General features: G+C 42.5%; 1 protein-coding gene across 1 annotated transcript in view; it reads right to left on the bottom strand.

Annotated features, from left to right (window-relative positions):
• MIPEP (mitochondrial intermediate peptidase) overlaps nucleotides 1-17525 on the bottom strand; it is a 108095-nt gene that overhangs the window by 36808 nt on the left and 53762 nt on the right. Inside the window, exon 15 of the mRNA XM_075919264.1 lies at nucleotides 6681-6755. Within this exon, the coding sequence (XP_075775379.1) occupies nucleotides 6681-6755 (75 nt within the window). The remainder of the gene's footprint in view (nucleotides 1-6680; nucleotides 6756-17525) is intronic.

Raw genomic sequence — 17525 nt, 5'->3', positions numbered from 1 at the left:
AAGATTTAGAGGACTCAAAATCTTGCAAGCTTTGTTCAGTAACTTAAAATGATAGGCAACCTTCATGAGTTTATGTACTTGTCTACCTTAAACAAAATTGAAATCCATGCACCAAAGAAGTCCGCCTTTTGAAAAAACGCACCAAGTTTTAAAATATTCTTATTAATAAAAACAAATCTTTTAAAATATCATTCTTGGGTTCTAAGACACAGACATAGCCCAGCCCAACTTGACGTCACTAGGATGCACATGCTGTGTACGAGGCCACAAAGAGCAAAAGATCACAGCTACTGTGAAGATTAAGCAGTGGACACGAAGTATCTTCAGATGGATGGCAGAAGGTGGCACCTCTCAAGTTCCCTCTAGAATTTGGCTATCATCATGTTCTGGGAAAAATGTTTAATTTGTCAGCATTCAAGGCATCATATTAGGTAAGGGAATTGGGAAATAAGTGCTACTGAAAGAGACCAATATTTTATAGGTGCCTGGAAAAGAGGAAGGAAGCACGTGTGGGACTTTAATGGGACCCAAGAATGGCATGAGGTGCTGATGGGTTTTTGGCATGCTGCCGCCACCCTGCCAACAAAATTGGCCAATAGGAGCTCAGGAATTTTGCTTGGGACAGGGGCAGCATGGGAAGCCTCCATCCCCCTTTCCTCCCAGGCTTGGGAGTCAGGGGAGGCCCATGACTATAGGCGGACTCGGCCACCGCCTAGTGCACCGCCTTCAACAGGACGCCTGATGATATCAGGGGGCGCACGATGATGATGTCAGTCCATTAATGGCCCTGCAGGTAGGGGCGCCGATCGTGTGTTCCGCCTGGGGCACCAGATGCCACAGCCCACCTCAGACCACTCCTGTCTGGAGTGGAGCCATGTGGGGCAGCCAGCAGCCTTGGACAGCAGCAGACAGTCTACCTTAGGTTTTTGTAGGAGCTGCTGGCTGGAAGCTGCCTAGGTTAGCGCCTCTTAGCCAGAGCCTGCCTCTGGCACCCTACCCCGGCTCTTCCCTCTGACTACCTGCCCCAGGCCACTACTGTATCCCTTTTTCCCCCCTTCTCCCAGGTCACAACTCCCTCGCAGACCCTGCACCCCCTCCTAGATCTCTCTCCCAGGCCAGAATCTTCTCTCGCACCTGTATCCTTTCCCTGACCCTGCACCCTATTACCCTTCTCCAGGTCACCACCCAAACCCTGCGCCCCTTTCACCTAGGTCACAACTCCCTCCCCAGACCTTGCACCCCTCTCCTAGAGCCGCTCCCCCAGGCCAGAATCCTCTTCTCTACCCCTAAAAGCCCTAGACTGTGCACCCTAAGCACCTGCCACAGATCGCAGCCCCTTCCTTCACCCAAACTCCCTCTCAGACCCCTCACCCCCTCCTGCACCCTAACTCCCTAACCCAAGCTCCCTTCTGCACCCAACCACCATCCCAGACCGCACACCCCCTCCATGGAAGTGTGGCCCTTGACCACTTGCCAAAATCTTGGAGTGCTCCCCCATTACAAATTATTGCCCACCCCTGTCCAAAGCACTTGCAACCCCTCCTGGTGTGGTATGTACATAGGCTTTGTGATAGCATAGAAAGTACAATTATCTAGATCACTGCAGATATTGAACCAGACCCAGAATTGATCCCTGAGGGACACCACTTATTTTGCCCTTCCAGTTTGACTGAGACACATTGGTAAATACTCTCTGGGAATGGTATCTGCCTTATAGTAGCTCCATCTAAGTTATATTTCCCAAGATTGTTTATGAGAGGGCTATGTAAAACAGAATCAAAAGCATTCCTAAAGTCAAGACACAGCACATTTACCATTTACCCCTTATCCACAAGACCTGTTACACTGTCAAAGAAAGTTATTACATTGGTTTGACACAATTTGTTCTTGACAAATCCATACTGTTACTTATCACCCTATTATCTTCTAGTTTTCTACAAACTGACTGCATAATTATTTGCTCCATTATCTTTCTGGGTAATGAAATTTAGCCGGAATCCCTTAAAGGGTCCAGGATCACCCACTTCTGCACCAGGCTTGTCCTTCAAGTCATATTCTCTCACACACTGCTAGCTTCCTTCTTTCTTCCCCTACACAATGGCAGGCAAAGACCCTTTCTTTTATTACCTCTGGTCCCCTCTATTTCATTTTAATTTAAAAAAATCTGTATATGAAACAGGGAACTTGAGAGAGACTACCGTGAAAAAGCTGTGTGAGTTGCTTACATCAGTAGTTCTCAGTAATGGTCCTGCACCTCCTGCAGGGCTACAAGCAGGTTTCAGAAGATCTGCTAAGCATGGCTGGCATTGGACTCTATAGAACCCAGGGCAGAAAGCCCATGCCTGATCTTGAGCCCCACCATGCGGGGCTGAAGCCAAAGCCTGAGCAACTTAGCTTGCTACTCCCTAATGCTGAGCCAGGCTTTTATATGCAACCACCCACCCTATATTGTGGCACAGGTGAGTGTCTGAGTTTTTATAGAATGCTGGAGGAGGGATAGGGGTGCTTAAAAGAACTCGTCGAGATGATCTGACAAAAATGGAATTGTGGCTTATGTAGCATGCTCAACTATTTCTTTCAAAGTCTTATGACTGGGTTAAAAAAAAAAAAATCCAAACCCACTGGCAGCTTGCAACTTTAGCCAGAATTCATTCATTAGTATAGATTTGGTTTCGATTATGACCCAAGTTTTTCAACTAAATGTAAACACTTCCTAAGGATTACATTACTCTCTTCCAAACATATGGCAGCTTGATAAACCTTTTAGCTAGATTTTCATAATGATAAAACTCTGTTAAGACATTCAAAAACTGCTTTTCTATGGCATAAATGTATGCTCTTGTGGTCTGAACAGAGAAGTGGGAGTCAGGACTTCTGCAATCTGTTCCTGGACCCTCTGCTGAAGACTGGTGAGGTAGGTTGCTTAGGGCAGTTTCTCTCAATCAGAGTATGAGTACCCTTAGGGGTACTTGATATACCCCCCATATTTCTCTCAACACAACTGAAATTTGGAGAGAACTGAATTTTTGTTTTAAGTTTTAGAACGCTTTATTATTTCTGTACTTTTTACACCCAAAAATTTCATCGCCCGCTGGCTATGATTAAATTATTGAAACAAATGTGTTGCTATGGTAGAAAAAATATGTTGTGTCTCTGAAAACTGTAGGTACTGGGGGGTACTTATTTTTTAAAAAGGGGTACTTTATAAAAAAGGTTGAGAAACACTGTCTTAAGGAATAATGGAGAAAGAGAGCTACAGAATTACAAGCTCCCCCATTCCCTGGCACATACAGTGTGTGTCAGAAGGAAGTTCTGACACAGCCCACCAGGAACTCTCAGTAAAAATAAATCCATCCTTGAAAATAAACACTGATGATTTTACATACAGAAGTATCTTTAACTATGAGCCATAGTTATGTTTACTTGCCATAGCAATGGGAATGAAAGACATTTCACACTGCGAAGGGACCCTATTTTTAAGCCTTTAGATACTGATAAATTTCTACTATCAGTATATATCGCAACTAAACCTTAATAAAAGGAGGCAGTGATAATACAATAATTATTATAAATTATTACATTCATTAGCTTATTTGGTTCCAACTCTTTCTAGCTCTCTGTCTACTTGTTACAAGTAATTATGTAATGAGCTATACTTGTACCAACATTACTGAAGGCCTAAATTTCCAGAAATTTACTCCATATGACAAAAATATGCCTATTGAGAAGATGTGCATTTAAATGCAGAGTACAGAACTCAGGTTTCATTGTCTCTCTAAAGGATCTGCTGGAGACTACTGCAACTGAATTTACTATAGCAAAGTTGCTGTTTATGGATAAAAAGGCAATTTAATATCAATCTCTTATTTTTAGATGCCATACAAATTAGTAGAAGTTATCTGAAAATTGTTGTATTTATTTTTTGAATAGGCTAAAACACATCTGATATTTCACCACTCTTAGAAAATTCAAAACATTTTCAGTTTCAGAAAAGTCAAGTGACAAATGGCATGTATGGCACTTAGCCCTCAAAGAGCTGCTAATCTATTTTTCCTCAAAAAGAGTTGAAGTTTTCAGTTATAAGTAAGCTCTTTATCTATTTGTGTGCAATGAATGTGATCATTTAGACATTGACACACACACAGGAGAATGTATCCAGACACCTACATTAAAATAAAAGTTTTTCAATTATTATAACCTCAAATAATGACAGAAAACAATACACATGTCTACAAAGGAATGAATGAACTCTATATACACCATCATGCACCATCTCTAGGGACAATTTATGTGAAATAAATAACAAACGACCATCAAGTAATCCTTTTATCTGGGATTAGTTTTTAGAGTATAAGCACCTGCAGGCATTACTGTTAGCTAATCTGAAGATGCACTGAAAGACAGTCAAATACTTATGGCAACTCTGATCCAGGATAAATAGAAACTGACTCCTGAAAGGAAATCCTTGGGCTCTATTTCTAGTACATATATTATTGAACAAAGAATGCCTGGCTGTGTCTACACTGGCCGCCTATTACGGAATAGGCATGCAAATGTAGCACTTTGTTAGAGGCAAATCCGCGGGGGATTTAAATATCCCCTGCGGCATTTGCATTTTCATGGCCGCCGTTTTTTTCCGGCTTGGAGATAAGCCGGAGAAAAGCGCCCAGACTGGCGCGATCCTCCGGAATAAAGCCCTATTCCGGAGGATCTCTTATTCCTACTTGCAAGTAGGAACCTTTAAATCTTGCAAGTAGGAATAAGAGATCCTCCGGAATAGGGCTTTATTCTGGAGGATCGCACCAGTCTGGACGCTTTTCTCCGGCTTATCTCCAAGCCGGAAAAAAGCAGCGGCCATGAAAATGCAAATGCCGCGGGGGATATTTAAATCTCCCATGGATTTGCCTCTTCCAAAGTGCTACATTTGCATGCCTATTCCGTAATAGGGGCCAATGTAGACGTAGCCCCTGTGTTTGAAAGCACATGTCCTTCACTTCAGAATTTCTAGTCAATTATTGGTCTGTACTCTGGAAGATTAATCAAAATTAGCAACTCTCCTGAACAGGGTATTTGTTTTGAGTATTCATGCATCAGTATTAACTTTTGCTTTTTCGGAACTGCTGTACACTTCAGAGCAATTCTGCTTTAATTTTTGTATGGATTCCTTCTAAACTGCAAACAATCTCTCTCATGTATTTCTCTTAGATATAGTAGCACAGCATTTATCTGCATCTGAAAAAATTATAAGCAAAAATTATGCATTCCAAAATCAAAATTGCTAGAGGTATTCCACAACTTTCACATGACAAAGGTATAGTGGCACTCCTCCACACATCACTCGCCTCTCATGGCACCCATAATGATCAGTGACACCCAAAGTTGCAATGATTTAACTATAAGTGTGATTTAAAATCTGACTTAGTTAAATCAGTGCAAACCTGGATACTCAACTTTATATAAACTTATAATATAAGCTTAACTACCATAACCAGTTTTAAATCAATAAAAGTGTCCATGCAATGGTTTCCACTGGTTTAATCAACATATTTTAAAAATCAATTTTATTTAAGTTCATAAAATTGTTGTTTGTAGAGAAGGACATAGTCTTGGGGCAAAGGAGCCTCCGTGAGCCAAATTCAGCCCACCAAGCTGGTGGATCCAACCCACGGCTGCCCTCAGGCCAATCCAGACCTGGGGACAGGGAAGTATGCAAAGTCTCCTCCCCTGCCAGGGGGACGTGGAATCAGAGGGAAGCACCAGCAGGGGGCGAGAGACTCTGTGCACTATCCTGGCCTCAGACCATGGTAGGCCTGGGGACTAGGGAAGTGCACAAGGTATTCTCCTGCTGCGGCGTCAAGAGAGCACTGCCAGCTGCTTTAAAACGGCTGGCAATTGTCTCTAGGTACCAGGGTGGGGAGAGAGACTTCACATGCTCCCCCACCCCCAGGCCAATCAGAATCTGGTGATAGAGAAGCATGAGAAGTCTCTGGTTTAGCACTTTAACGAAAGTGCTAAAACTGCTGTTTTGAAAGAGAGTCAGACAGAACTGCATTATCTGAGCAACAACTATAACAATATAATAAGGTGAATCAATATGAGAGTTAACTAGGATGATTTTTAAAAACATGCTAAGCATCTCCAGTTCACACAGAGTTAGTGAGATTTAAAGGTGCCTCATATGTCTAATAATTAATTTGGGATTAATATTAAAATGGGTCTGGGAGCTTAAGTTTAGGCACTCTGGGTTTGAAAAAGATGGCCGAAGTAAATACATCAGAGATGATTACTTCTGCATACTATTTTCCCTCCCAATTTATATATGAGATTTAAAAAAAGAACAAAATATCAAATCCCATTTTAATTCATGGCTTGCTGTTAAAACTTAAGTGTGAAAGGCAACCATTTTCAAAGCTGTGTACCTAAAGATAAACATCTAAATCCGTATTAAAATACCAAACTTTATGCAGACAATTGACAATGTTGATCAAAACAAATTAAAATGAAGTTGAAAACAAATTCAATTTAAATATTTTGCATTTGTTTAGATGGCACAGATACATCACTGAGCTGTGTTAAATTACAAAACATTGTAAGATTTCAAAAAGTCAACTTACATTGATATGTTTTAGAATGTCATTTCAGATTTAAGTCCAGGAAAAACCTGAAACCAAAGAACATACCTGAAGTTGCATATCAGCTGCAGCACAAATCTTTTTAGATTCACAGAGTCGTGACACCATGCTTTTGGGTAGCGACTTAAAGAAAGAAAAAAGCCACAATACATTTAGAACTGAGTGCACTGAGAACATTTATAGTACTTAACTTCTGACTAAGAAAGACAACTAGAGAACATGAAAGTAAAATGTAATGGATTTTACTGTAATTTTTAAAACTATTATGACTTGTAGAAAACACCTTGGATTGAAAAACTGACAAAGCAGAAGACACTATGAAATTTCATCAAGTATCAATTTGTCAAACAAAAAGTTTGAACATGCAAATATAGAATGGTAGACATAATAAGCAATGCCAATGCAGGAACTACCAACCTGGGATTGTCTCATAGGTGCATATTTATAAAAGCTTTATTTTTTTATGGGTGCATATTTATAAAACAATACTTTTTTATCAACATGTACCTATTATTTCAGGCAATAAAAACAGCTATCACAGGCAGTGCTCCAGGGTCCATCCAGTTTAATCTCCAGTAGCAGATATTAGAAATAAAATTGTTTTGATGTCTAAGCATGTTTAGTACAAATCCATATGGGCCTGATCCAATCTCAAATGAAGTTAATAGGAGTCTACTCCTTAACTTTACTGATTCAGATCCTACCTTTTTACCAACATGAAGATGCTTTGTGAGACTGAACAGGATTCTTGATATTTTTAGTAAAACCCAATCTGTGTTTCACATTTACATGGCAAAAATTATTTTAATTACTCCACCACATCCCTTGCAAGACTGACAGATTTTTCCCAATATTCAATATAGTTTTCCCTTCTGGTTTTCCATTTAGATCTCTATAAATACATCCAGAGACTGTTTAATGCCTTACTTTTCAAAATAGTAGTAGATGAACGCCTGGCCCTAACTTCTTGTCAGTACATCTTCAAGCACTTCAATACATCAGTCTTCCGAATAAACATATTCTTTTGTAAGTAGTTTTAAATATGTTAACCAGGTTTAAAATAATGGTGCTGCACTATAACACAGATGTTTGCTATTACATAGAACTCAAATAGCATACCTGAATTTTTACAGTGTGTTGACGTGTTTAAGAACTAGTACATCAAAATTTACAGATTCTGGTCCCATAGCATATGTTTAGATTAAAAATTGTGACTTGATAGCAAACTATGTTCATTGAATAAAAATACATTAAAACTGCATACTAAGTTATAAAGAAGCGAGAAAAATGTTATCAATTAACTACATGGAATCTGGAAGCTAAAAACCAATAAGAACTCTCACGTTGCACAGGTGGGGTTTTTTTTTTTTTTTTGCAGTCACTTGTCAGGATCGCATAACTTTTATTTCCACAGATAAATGCAATGTTATCTTGCAAAGGGGATAATGTAATGCTCATTATTTTGCTAGTCTTATTTTGCTAGACGCAGCTGTTCAATTTCAACCTACAAAACTGGACCTATGGACATCGCTGTTCTGCAGTACTATTGCTATTCCAGTGCTAATTCTTGCCTGAACATAAACTCCTGCTTGTTTAGCTTAATGTGATGATTTTGAAATAGAAGATTTAGAAGCCAGTAGTATAGCTAAGCAAGAAAAGGATATTGAGTGTAAAGAGACAAAAAAGCAGCAACAGCTAACAAGTTAATAGATTAACTGAAGTAATCATATGTAGACTGATCTAATACAGGGTGTCCCCACTGTAAGTCACCCCAGTAAACATTGGTTCTGCACTAGCATTGTTGACCCTTGTGGGAACGGTTCCATTTAAAGTCCTTCCATTCCCTGAAAACACACACACACACACACACACACACACCAATTTGCACAAATGGAAAAAATTCCCTGCTTTATGTCCTTTTGCTACACATCCACTTTTTTTTAAAGTATCTTGAACGTATAACGGGGACACCCTGTAGCACCATGGGACAAAGGGATCTTCCACTTTATAAAATTGGGTGGTAAGAAATCAACCTTAATAAATTTGACCTTGTAGTGTAGACATGGCCATAAGCAGCAAGTAGATAAAAGTTATCAAGAAATCATAGTAACTTATGACAATGCCTGTTGATAGAAAAAGTAAGAAAAAAGACAAATCCTGAGTCTGCATAAACCAAGGGAGCTATGGATATGGCAGGGATGTGTGAGAAGATAATTCACAAGCAAGAAGAAAACAATGACTAATATTGATGTCAGAATTTAGGTTTAACTGGTGGATATGAAAAGAACATGGGACTCTAGAGACTTTGGGAAACAAAAACAGCATGACAGAATGAGGATACGTCTAAATTGCAAGCTTCTTTTGAAAGAAGATTTCCAGAAGAGATCTTCCGGAAAAACTTTTTTCGAAAGAGCATCCACACAGCAAAAGCACAAAGAAAAAGCAATCTGCTTTTTCGAAAGGTAGCTTCCATATTGATTGGACCCGATGTTGTATTTAAGTTGTGATTAGTATGGATAGAGTGGCCACCAGGGCACCTGTATTATTTTCTGTATTATTTTCTGGAGGCCTCTTCTTTTGAAAGAATTCCCTTTTGTGTGTCCACAAATACCTTTTCCAGAAAAAGCTTTTTTTTGGAAAAGGCTTCTTCCTCATACAAAGAGGTTTATCGCTGTTGGAAAAAGCCCTCCATTCTTTCGACTTTCTGTCAAAAGAATGCAATAGCGGTGTGAACAGTAGTATAATATTTCCAGAAAAATGCTGCAGTATAGACATACCCTGAGGCAATTTATTCAGCCTTGTCTAGTTTGAGAGTCTCCACATGTCTCTCTCTTTCCAGGCAGATGGCATTTTGGACTGGGGAAGCAAGCCAAGGTTTAGAAATGTCATGGCTGATCCATTGGCCTCAGGCACCAGTCCCTGACTGACCAACACACCACTTCTTGCACACATCAGCAGAAAGCTGTATTTCCCCATACTTTTCTATTTTGTTCTCTTTTCCATTCCATCTGTTTGCCAAATGCAGTAATCACCCTCAACAAAAAGCAACAGAGTTAAAGCTCCAGCTGTAGAACTATTATTTATCTTACTCTAAAAGAAGGGCTCTCTAATAAAACCAGGAATTTTAATACCCACTCACTGGGAAGAAAAAAAAAGGACTATGCTGAGCTTTGGCTAAGATTGTTTTGACTGAATAACCATGCAATTTTTTTTTACTTTAAATTCTTTTTTCCTGTCTTTTATGTTCAGGAAACTAAGAGCTTGGCATGAATTTTACAGTGCTTGCCATAACGGCTGAGAAAGCCCAGGTATTTGTGCTTCCAAACCATATTTAGCTGTTTAATATTGTACAGTAGGAAAATCATATCGATATTTCTGATTATCAGGGCCCATTTAATTAGATTAATAAAACACCGCCTCTGTAATTCCATCTGTTTATAATACTAGACATAATGGACAACTCACAAATGGTTGAAACAATGACCTTTTTAAGCCAGCCTTCAAAAAAACATGAAGTTTAAAAATGGTTTAATTTAGACATTCACCACCACCAACAGCATATTGCTACACATAAACAAAATAATGAGAACACGCAAGAGTAAATGTTCAGAAGGTGTTTTAATGATCATTCTTGGTGCTTTAACACTTGCATTTCAGTGATTTTTACTGTGCATTTGAACCTCAATATTAAACACAGGTATGTGTATTGTATTTAATTCCTTAAAAAAAAAGCTTTGTATGAATTTTCTTGAACAGAAAGATACTCATCTTCTGGGAAATGGGGGGTTCTCAAGATTCGTGGCCACATTTATAGACTCCTCTGAGTGTGCATGTGCTCAGAGTTGGAGAATTATTGCAAGTGGTGTTCGCAGGTGTGCGCATGTGCCCTACCTCTCCTCAGTCTTCAAACCAAGGACAAAGTGTGAAGAGGTCCAATCACCTCTCTAGTTCCTTCTCTACCATGAAATCATGAATGATTCAGAGCAGAGGAGGAAGAGAACAGGCAGTGGAATATAGCTTGAGGAAAAGTGGGTTATCTTTTGTAATTAATGTTCTTCGAGATGTATTGCTCATGTCCATTCCAAATTAGGTGTATGCGTGCCACATGCACAGTTGCCAGGATCATTTTTCCTAGCTGAATACCGCAGATCAGCAGGGGAGACCCCTAGAGTGGCGCCAGTATTACTAGGTATATAGTACCCTGCTGACCACCCCTCCTTCTTGCCGGAAGTAATGCAACAGAGGAGAGGTGGGAGGGTTTTGGAATGGACATGAACACCACATCTCAAAAAACACCAATTACAAAAGGTAAAACTGTCTTTTCTTCAAGTGATTGCTCATGAGCATTCCAAATTAGATGATTCCCAAGCAGCTGCCCAGCAGTGGGGTCAGAGATCGGTGGTCTGCAGTCTGCAATACAGGCAGTCCTCGACTTACGTGGATCTGACTTACGTCGGATCCCTAGATACGAACGGGGTGAGGCAACTCCCGCACATGCGCAGCAGCATTCCCGGGGCTCGCTCACCTGGGTCCTAGGATCCTCCTCCTCCTCGGGCCGGCTCCGACTGGGGTCCCGCAGAGCTGCCGGGCAGAGGAAAAGTGCCTCCCCACGCCCGCTGCCCCCCCCCACGGCCTCACCGCCTGCACGCCCCCCCCTCCTCCTGCCAGCAACAGGCTGCCCCCTCCCCTGAGCAACAGGCTGCCAAACAGACAAAAGCAGCCTCTCTGCCCCTCCTCCCCTCTATACATGCCGGGCTCCCGGAGCGCAGCAGCGTCCCCGGGGCTTGCTCACCTGGGTCCTAGAATCCACCACCTCCTCCTCTTCTTCGGCCGGCTCCAACTGGCCTCTGCCTGCAGCAGCTGGCCACAGGGACAGGGATCCCGCAGAGCTGCCGGGCAGAGGAAAAGTGCCTCCCCACGCCCGCTCCCCCCCCCCACGGCCTCGCATCCTGCACGCCTCCTCCCTCCCCCCCTGCCAGCAACAGGCTGCCCCCTCCCCTGAGCAACAGGCTGCCGAACAGCAGACAAAAGCAGCCTCTCCGCCCCTCCTCCCCCTATACATGCTGGGCTCCCTGGGCAAACAAAGACTCCACCAAAACAAACAAAGTGCTGGCCTCATTGTGTTAGCAAAAAAAGGACCCTCCTCCTAGAACCCTGGGTGGTGTGTGGAAATAAAGCTATTAGCTCAAAGCATGGTGCAGAGCTGTTTGGTATTTGATGAGTTACTCCTTTAGTCCTGAGTTTGTCACAGGGACAGAAATAGATGTGAAATCTTCTGAACAGGGGAACAGACAGCAAAACAAACATTAGAGGGGAGTTAACCTTTCCCTATGCTATCCAAAACTAAAAAAAATGTTTGGCTAGAGTTTCCCCTACAATATGTACCAGTTCCGACTTACATACAAATTCAACTTAAGAACAAACCTACAGTCCCTATCTTGTACGTAACCCGGGGACTGCCTGTACTGCTCTTCCAAACATGGCATCCTCCCTAGCATGACGTTGAATGGCATGGTGGGATGTAAACATATGCACCAGGGATCACATGGCCACTCGACAAATGTCTTGGACGGTGACATGTGCCAAAAAGGCCATTGACAAGGCCTGCGCATGAGTTGAATGGGCGGACAGTTGAGGGGCTGGCACAATTGCTAATTCGTAATAAGTTCAAATACATCCCGTGATCAAGGAAGATATCCTCTGGGCCGTAACGGGCAGCCCCTTCATCCTCTCTGCTATTGCAACAAACAATTGATTAGACTTCCTGAACAGCGTATACGTTCCAGGTAAAAAGCTAAAGCCTGCCTGACATCCAGGGAATGTAGGGACCTGTCCCAAGGGCTTAGGATGAAACACGGGCAGAAAAATGTCTTGCAACACATGAAATTGGGAAACCACCTTCGAGAGGAACGAAGGATGGAGTCTAAACCGAACCTTATCTTTAAGGACAACAGTATAAGGAGGTTCTGACATCAACACTTTTAGTTCAGAAACCCGTCTGGCTGAAGTTATGGCCACCAAAAACACAACTTTCATTGATAAATAAAATAAAGAACAAAAAGCTAATGACTCAGACAGAGTAGCCATTAACTTTGCTAAACCCAGGTTTAAATCCCATTGGGGTACTGGGACCTTCACATGAGGGTACAATCTACCCATGCCCTTAAGGAATCAGTTCACCAAGCGATCCACAAATATCAAATGGTCCCCCTGACCTGGGGTGGAACACCGATATTGTGGTCAGGTGCTCCTTAATGGACTAGGTGGCCAACCCTTGTTGTTACAACCCCACAAGGTACGCCAAAATAAATGGAACTTAAGTCTGCAACGGCTGGGTGCTCCTCTGTAAAGCCCACAGGGTAAACCTCTTCCACTTGGAACCCTACATAGTCTGAGAAGGCGGCTTCCTACTACCTAACATCACCTTCCTGCCCCCCTCCAAGCATTGCTGCTCCAAAGCGTTCAACCACAGAGCCTCCAGGGCATCAAGTGTAAAGACTGGAACATGGGGAGCAGGCTCGGGGGTGCTACTGAAAGCAGATAGAGCCTCGTGTATTTATGCTGCCTGGGCCAGGCCGGTGCTATCAAAACGAGGTCTGCACTGTCGTCGTGGACCTTGGTCAGTACCTTGGGTATCAAGAGGAAGAGAGGAAAACACACATTCATTCTCCAATGAATTTGGAAGGTGTCATCCAAAGAGCTCCTGCTGCTGCCCAGATGAGAACAGAAGGCCCAACACTTCAATAAGTCTTGATGCACCCTATTGTCCATAACACCCTATTGTCGACAACACCGCCCCAGCTACCTCCTCATCAGGTGACGAGGAGGAGGAGGGGTCTTGCAGCTCCCCTTCTTTCTGTTCCACCTGCGGTACTGGGCCTGGTACTGTGGGCACATAGCCTTGGTCACCGGCACCGCAGTGCTGTGAAGCAGGTGGCACCAGGCACAGAGACATCCCTGGAACCTGGTGCCATTGGTCCTCCCCAGACTGAGGGGGCTGGAGCGTGTCCCAACTGGGAGCTTGAATATGACTCCACCAGTGCCTCAAACAGCTGCAAAGCAGGTGTCCAAGACGACTGTACTTTTATGGTGAGGTCTCGACCCAGAGCTGCTAAAGGAGTGCCCCTCCTGACCGAAGCAACAGAGACTGATCTGGAACCCCCAGCTTACATCTGGCGGTAGGTCCAAGGAGTCCAGTATGGCCACTGTAGTGGGACCTGCCATGGAGGAGGCCATTATAGGGACAACTCCTGTCTCCTCTCCAGAGGAACCTCTTAGACTAGTGGCTGACATGGATGTAAAACACAGGGACCACGGAGCAACTGTACCGGGCTGCACCGGAAGCTTCTGCACAGGTATAAGGTCACTGGGAAGATACCGCCTTGTACAGGAGCTCTCAGCAGGACCATCCCTAACTAATCATCACAGCCAAGGCTTTGTCAAGCTGGGACTTAAAAACCTCTAGGGGTCAACCAGTGCTGCCTGTGAGGACTCCACCTTATACAGGAGCCCTCACTGAGGCGGCTGAGAGGTCACTGGTCTCAGTTCCATGACCAGTGCCAACTGGGAGGACTCCACTTGGTACAGGGTTCCTTGGTTTAAGGCATAAAAAGAGCTGTGGCACATGCACAGACCAATGAATGCTGCTTGCAAGAGCGCAGCATTCACAGAAGACACAGTACTTTTGGGCTGTTTAGCTTTTTGGACTCAGTTCACACAATTTGTTAATTTTGCCATTGAAAATTGCAAGTTCCTGTAAACCCATCAGTGCTCACTCATGAACAAATCTAAAACCTATAGATGACAAAGGGAGTCTTTTAATGACCAGTGGGTTCTGGATCAGACCCCTTCATCCAGCTGCACACACATGTATCAAGAGTATTTCTATAGAATTAATTTTCTGTTGATACACACTTAATTTTTAAGCATCCACGTGTTTTAAAAATCAAGCCAACTGCTTTCCCTACAAAAAAAAAAAAAACAGGAATCAATCCACAACAAAGACTGTGAGCCCAGAACCTTATCCTACTACAACTAACTTTATAAGGAGCAGTAGGATGCAGTCTGAATTCCTTTATCATAAGAGGAAAATTAAAGGGATGCCTTGTTTGCATAAAAAACAGAATTTGGTGCTAATGCCTTTGCCAAGTTTCACACTTCAGCTATTTGTGCCATATCCATTCCCCCCCCCCCCCCCCCCCCCGAGTGTGGTTAGAATAATTTTCATAATGGATAAAGAGGATTTTGTTTTCATGCTCACAAAATCAAACAGCTGAAGGGAATTTCGCTCAAACTTTCCACACACAAAAAAATCCCCTTCAGGCAGAGCCTAAGCATGGAAAATCGAAGCCCCAAAAGGTCAATTTTCTGTGAAGTTAGAAAGTGTGTGAAACCAAAGGTTATTACAGAATCTATTTAGCAAGATTAAATAAAGCAGTTGCTTCTGATGGCTAATATCGTAATAAATAGGCATTTTCCCTAATTTCTACGGTTTATTCATATGTAATCTGAGAGAGAAATCTTTTACATCAGTTTTCTAAATTACTGAAGACAAGAAAAGGCAGAAATAGCTAGACTCCAAACAGTGGTTTATAAATATAATCTAAATTTTAAAAATTAATAGTTAAAACAACAGTTCAAAACTTTGTATGTCATACAGTAGCTCCAGGCTCCATTCCTAATTTTACTGCCTAATACAGTCTTGTTTCCCCAAGAGATTGAATTTCTACATCAACGCTCATTCAATTTAGTTCCTCCCTGGCAAACAATAATTCTGTGCCATACAAGGGCAAGGATCTACAATCAATAAACAGAAGAAATTTAAAAGAAAGCGCTAGACAGTTATTATCTTGTGCACTGCAAGAAAACATGGTTTAGATCAGTGTTTCTCAAAGCTGGCTGCCGGCCCACTTTGGGGAAGCCGCTAGTGGTAAGTTGCTTCCTGTGGCTCCCCTCGGCTGGAAACAAATCCAATTCCAATGGAGCCAATGGGAGCCGCGAGGCTCCGTGGCTATGGAACCTTTAGGTAAACAAAGTATAGAGGGCCCACTAGTGGCTTTCCCAAAGTGGGCCTACGGCCCCCCTGGGAAACACTGGTTTAAATTTAAACTATTTTGAAGACACAAAGCAGTAAATGATGTTACACAAATCTCTTTCAGATGTTTTTCCCTGAAGACCAAAATGTACTCATGCTCTGAATCCATATACAATCAGATAACCTGATAATTTTTGAACACTATACTTAAGCATTCTAGAAAGTAATATTGTTGAAATAAATACAAAGATTGGAAAAAAATATGTTATATGGGTTAAAACCTGCCAAAGGATGAACACACTACTGCTGAGCACCCTTAACACCTTACAGGGTTGAGTGTCCCACATGAAAGCAGATGTTTACCGCTTTAGTAAAGGTGAATAACACTATTTAGTGCTGTGGAAACCTCCAGTAAGCAGCACTAAACAGTAAGTCCAACCTCACCAACAATTTCAATGTTAATAGACACTATACAATCTATTTTATTCAATCCTAAAAAGTTATTGTAGAAGCAGACAGCAAAATATTTCCAACTATTCTCATATTGCTGAAATAGAACACTGAATGTTTGTGACTTTATAGATGTCTGTTGAAAGTTTCTCATGCTATGTAATACTCTCCTGCTTTGTGAAATTAACTGCAGATCACCACGGTGGATGCAACACACTGCAATGCTTAAGTACACTGAAACTTGGCAGCAAAGCATCTGAAACAGATTTGCAATATATTGTTCACTGCTTAGTATCTCTGAAATGGCTTAAAATATAAATTGTGTTTGGTTGCCATGCACAAACAGCTAGCCAGCAACAGTCACTCCATCCTCTGTCACTGTTTTCTTCTAATTTCCTCTGCTTATGGTGAAGGGATCCTTGCTGTAGCCTAACACAGAATCGCTTTATGTACATAAAACCCCAAACAAAACAGATGATATTGTAATGTGAAAATGTTGTGGGTTAATAGAATGAAAACATGTATTTACCAATATCAGTGTGCCAAAACTTTTATACTGTTTGGATCATAGTTATCCTTATTCATAAATCTCTGAAGAAGAATGATATAGGAGTAAATTCAACAACTTTATTTTGATCTGAGTAATCCTAACTTTCCACTTAGTTAGCAAGGTTAAAGAAAATCTTTGCAGTTGGAAATATGGAAAAAGACTGGTAAAAAGGAGTTAAAACAATGTGGGCAATTTTTGGACCGCTGGACACTTCAGAAATTTTTGAAGTGGCCCTGGGCCACCAGAAAGGGCAGGGCCACAAGCAGAAAGGGCAGAGCCAGGACACTTCCATATATTCCCACCCACAGACCCTGATTGGTCTAGGGGTGGGGAGCACATGAAGTCTTTGCCCCTGCCCTGCCAGAGAGAGAACCAACAGCTGTTCTGAACAGCTGGCCGTTCTCTAAGCACCCATGCCCCTGGAGACTTTGTGAGCTCTGTCAATTAGGACCTGGGGGAGGGAGACTGTGTGAAGTCCCTTGCTCCCTGCCCACACCCTGCAAGGGAGCACTATGCTTAGAGTCTACTGCCAGCTGAGCAGTAGCTGGAAGTTGACTAAGTGCCTCACCCCTTGCAGGGTGGGAGGAAACTTTGCGTGCTCCCCCTACCCCCAGGTCAGTCAGGGTTTGGGGGTGAGGAGAACATACAAAGTCTCCTTGCAGGACAGGGGCAGGGTGGAAGGAGACTCTGCACGTTTCCCCCCACCCTGATTGGCCTGAAGGTCGGGGGGAAGCACGCAAAGTCTCTTGCTCCCTGCCCTCCAGCACGCAGTCCTTAGAGTCAACTGCCAGGGTTGACTAAGCACTGGGTGCTCCCCCTTCCCTAGGCCCTAATTGGCTTGAGGACAGGGGAGCAACAG

The sequence above is a fragment of the Pelodiscus sinensis genome, chromosome 1 (assembly GCF_049634645.1).
Source record: "Pelodiscus sinensis isolate JC-2024 chromosome 1, ASM4963464v1, whole genome shotgun sequence".
In the NCBI taxonomy this organism is placed as follows: Eukaryota; Metazoa; Chordata; order Testudines; family Trionychidae; genus Pelodiscus; species Pelodiscus sinensis.
Note: the sequence above shows the minus strand (reverse complement) of the source record. Positions and strands in the feature narration are given on the sequence as shown.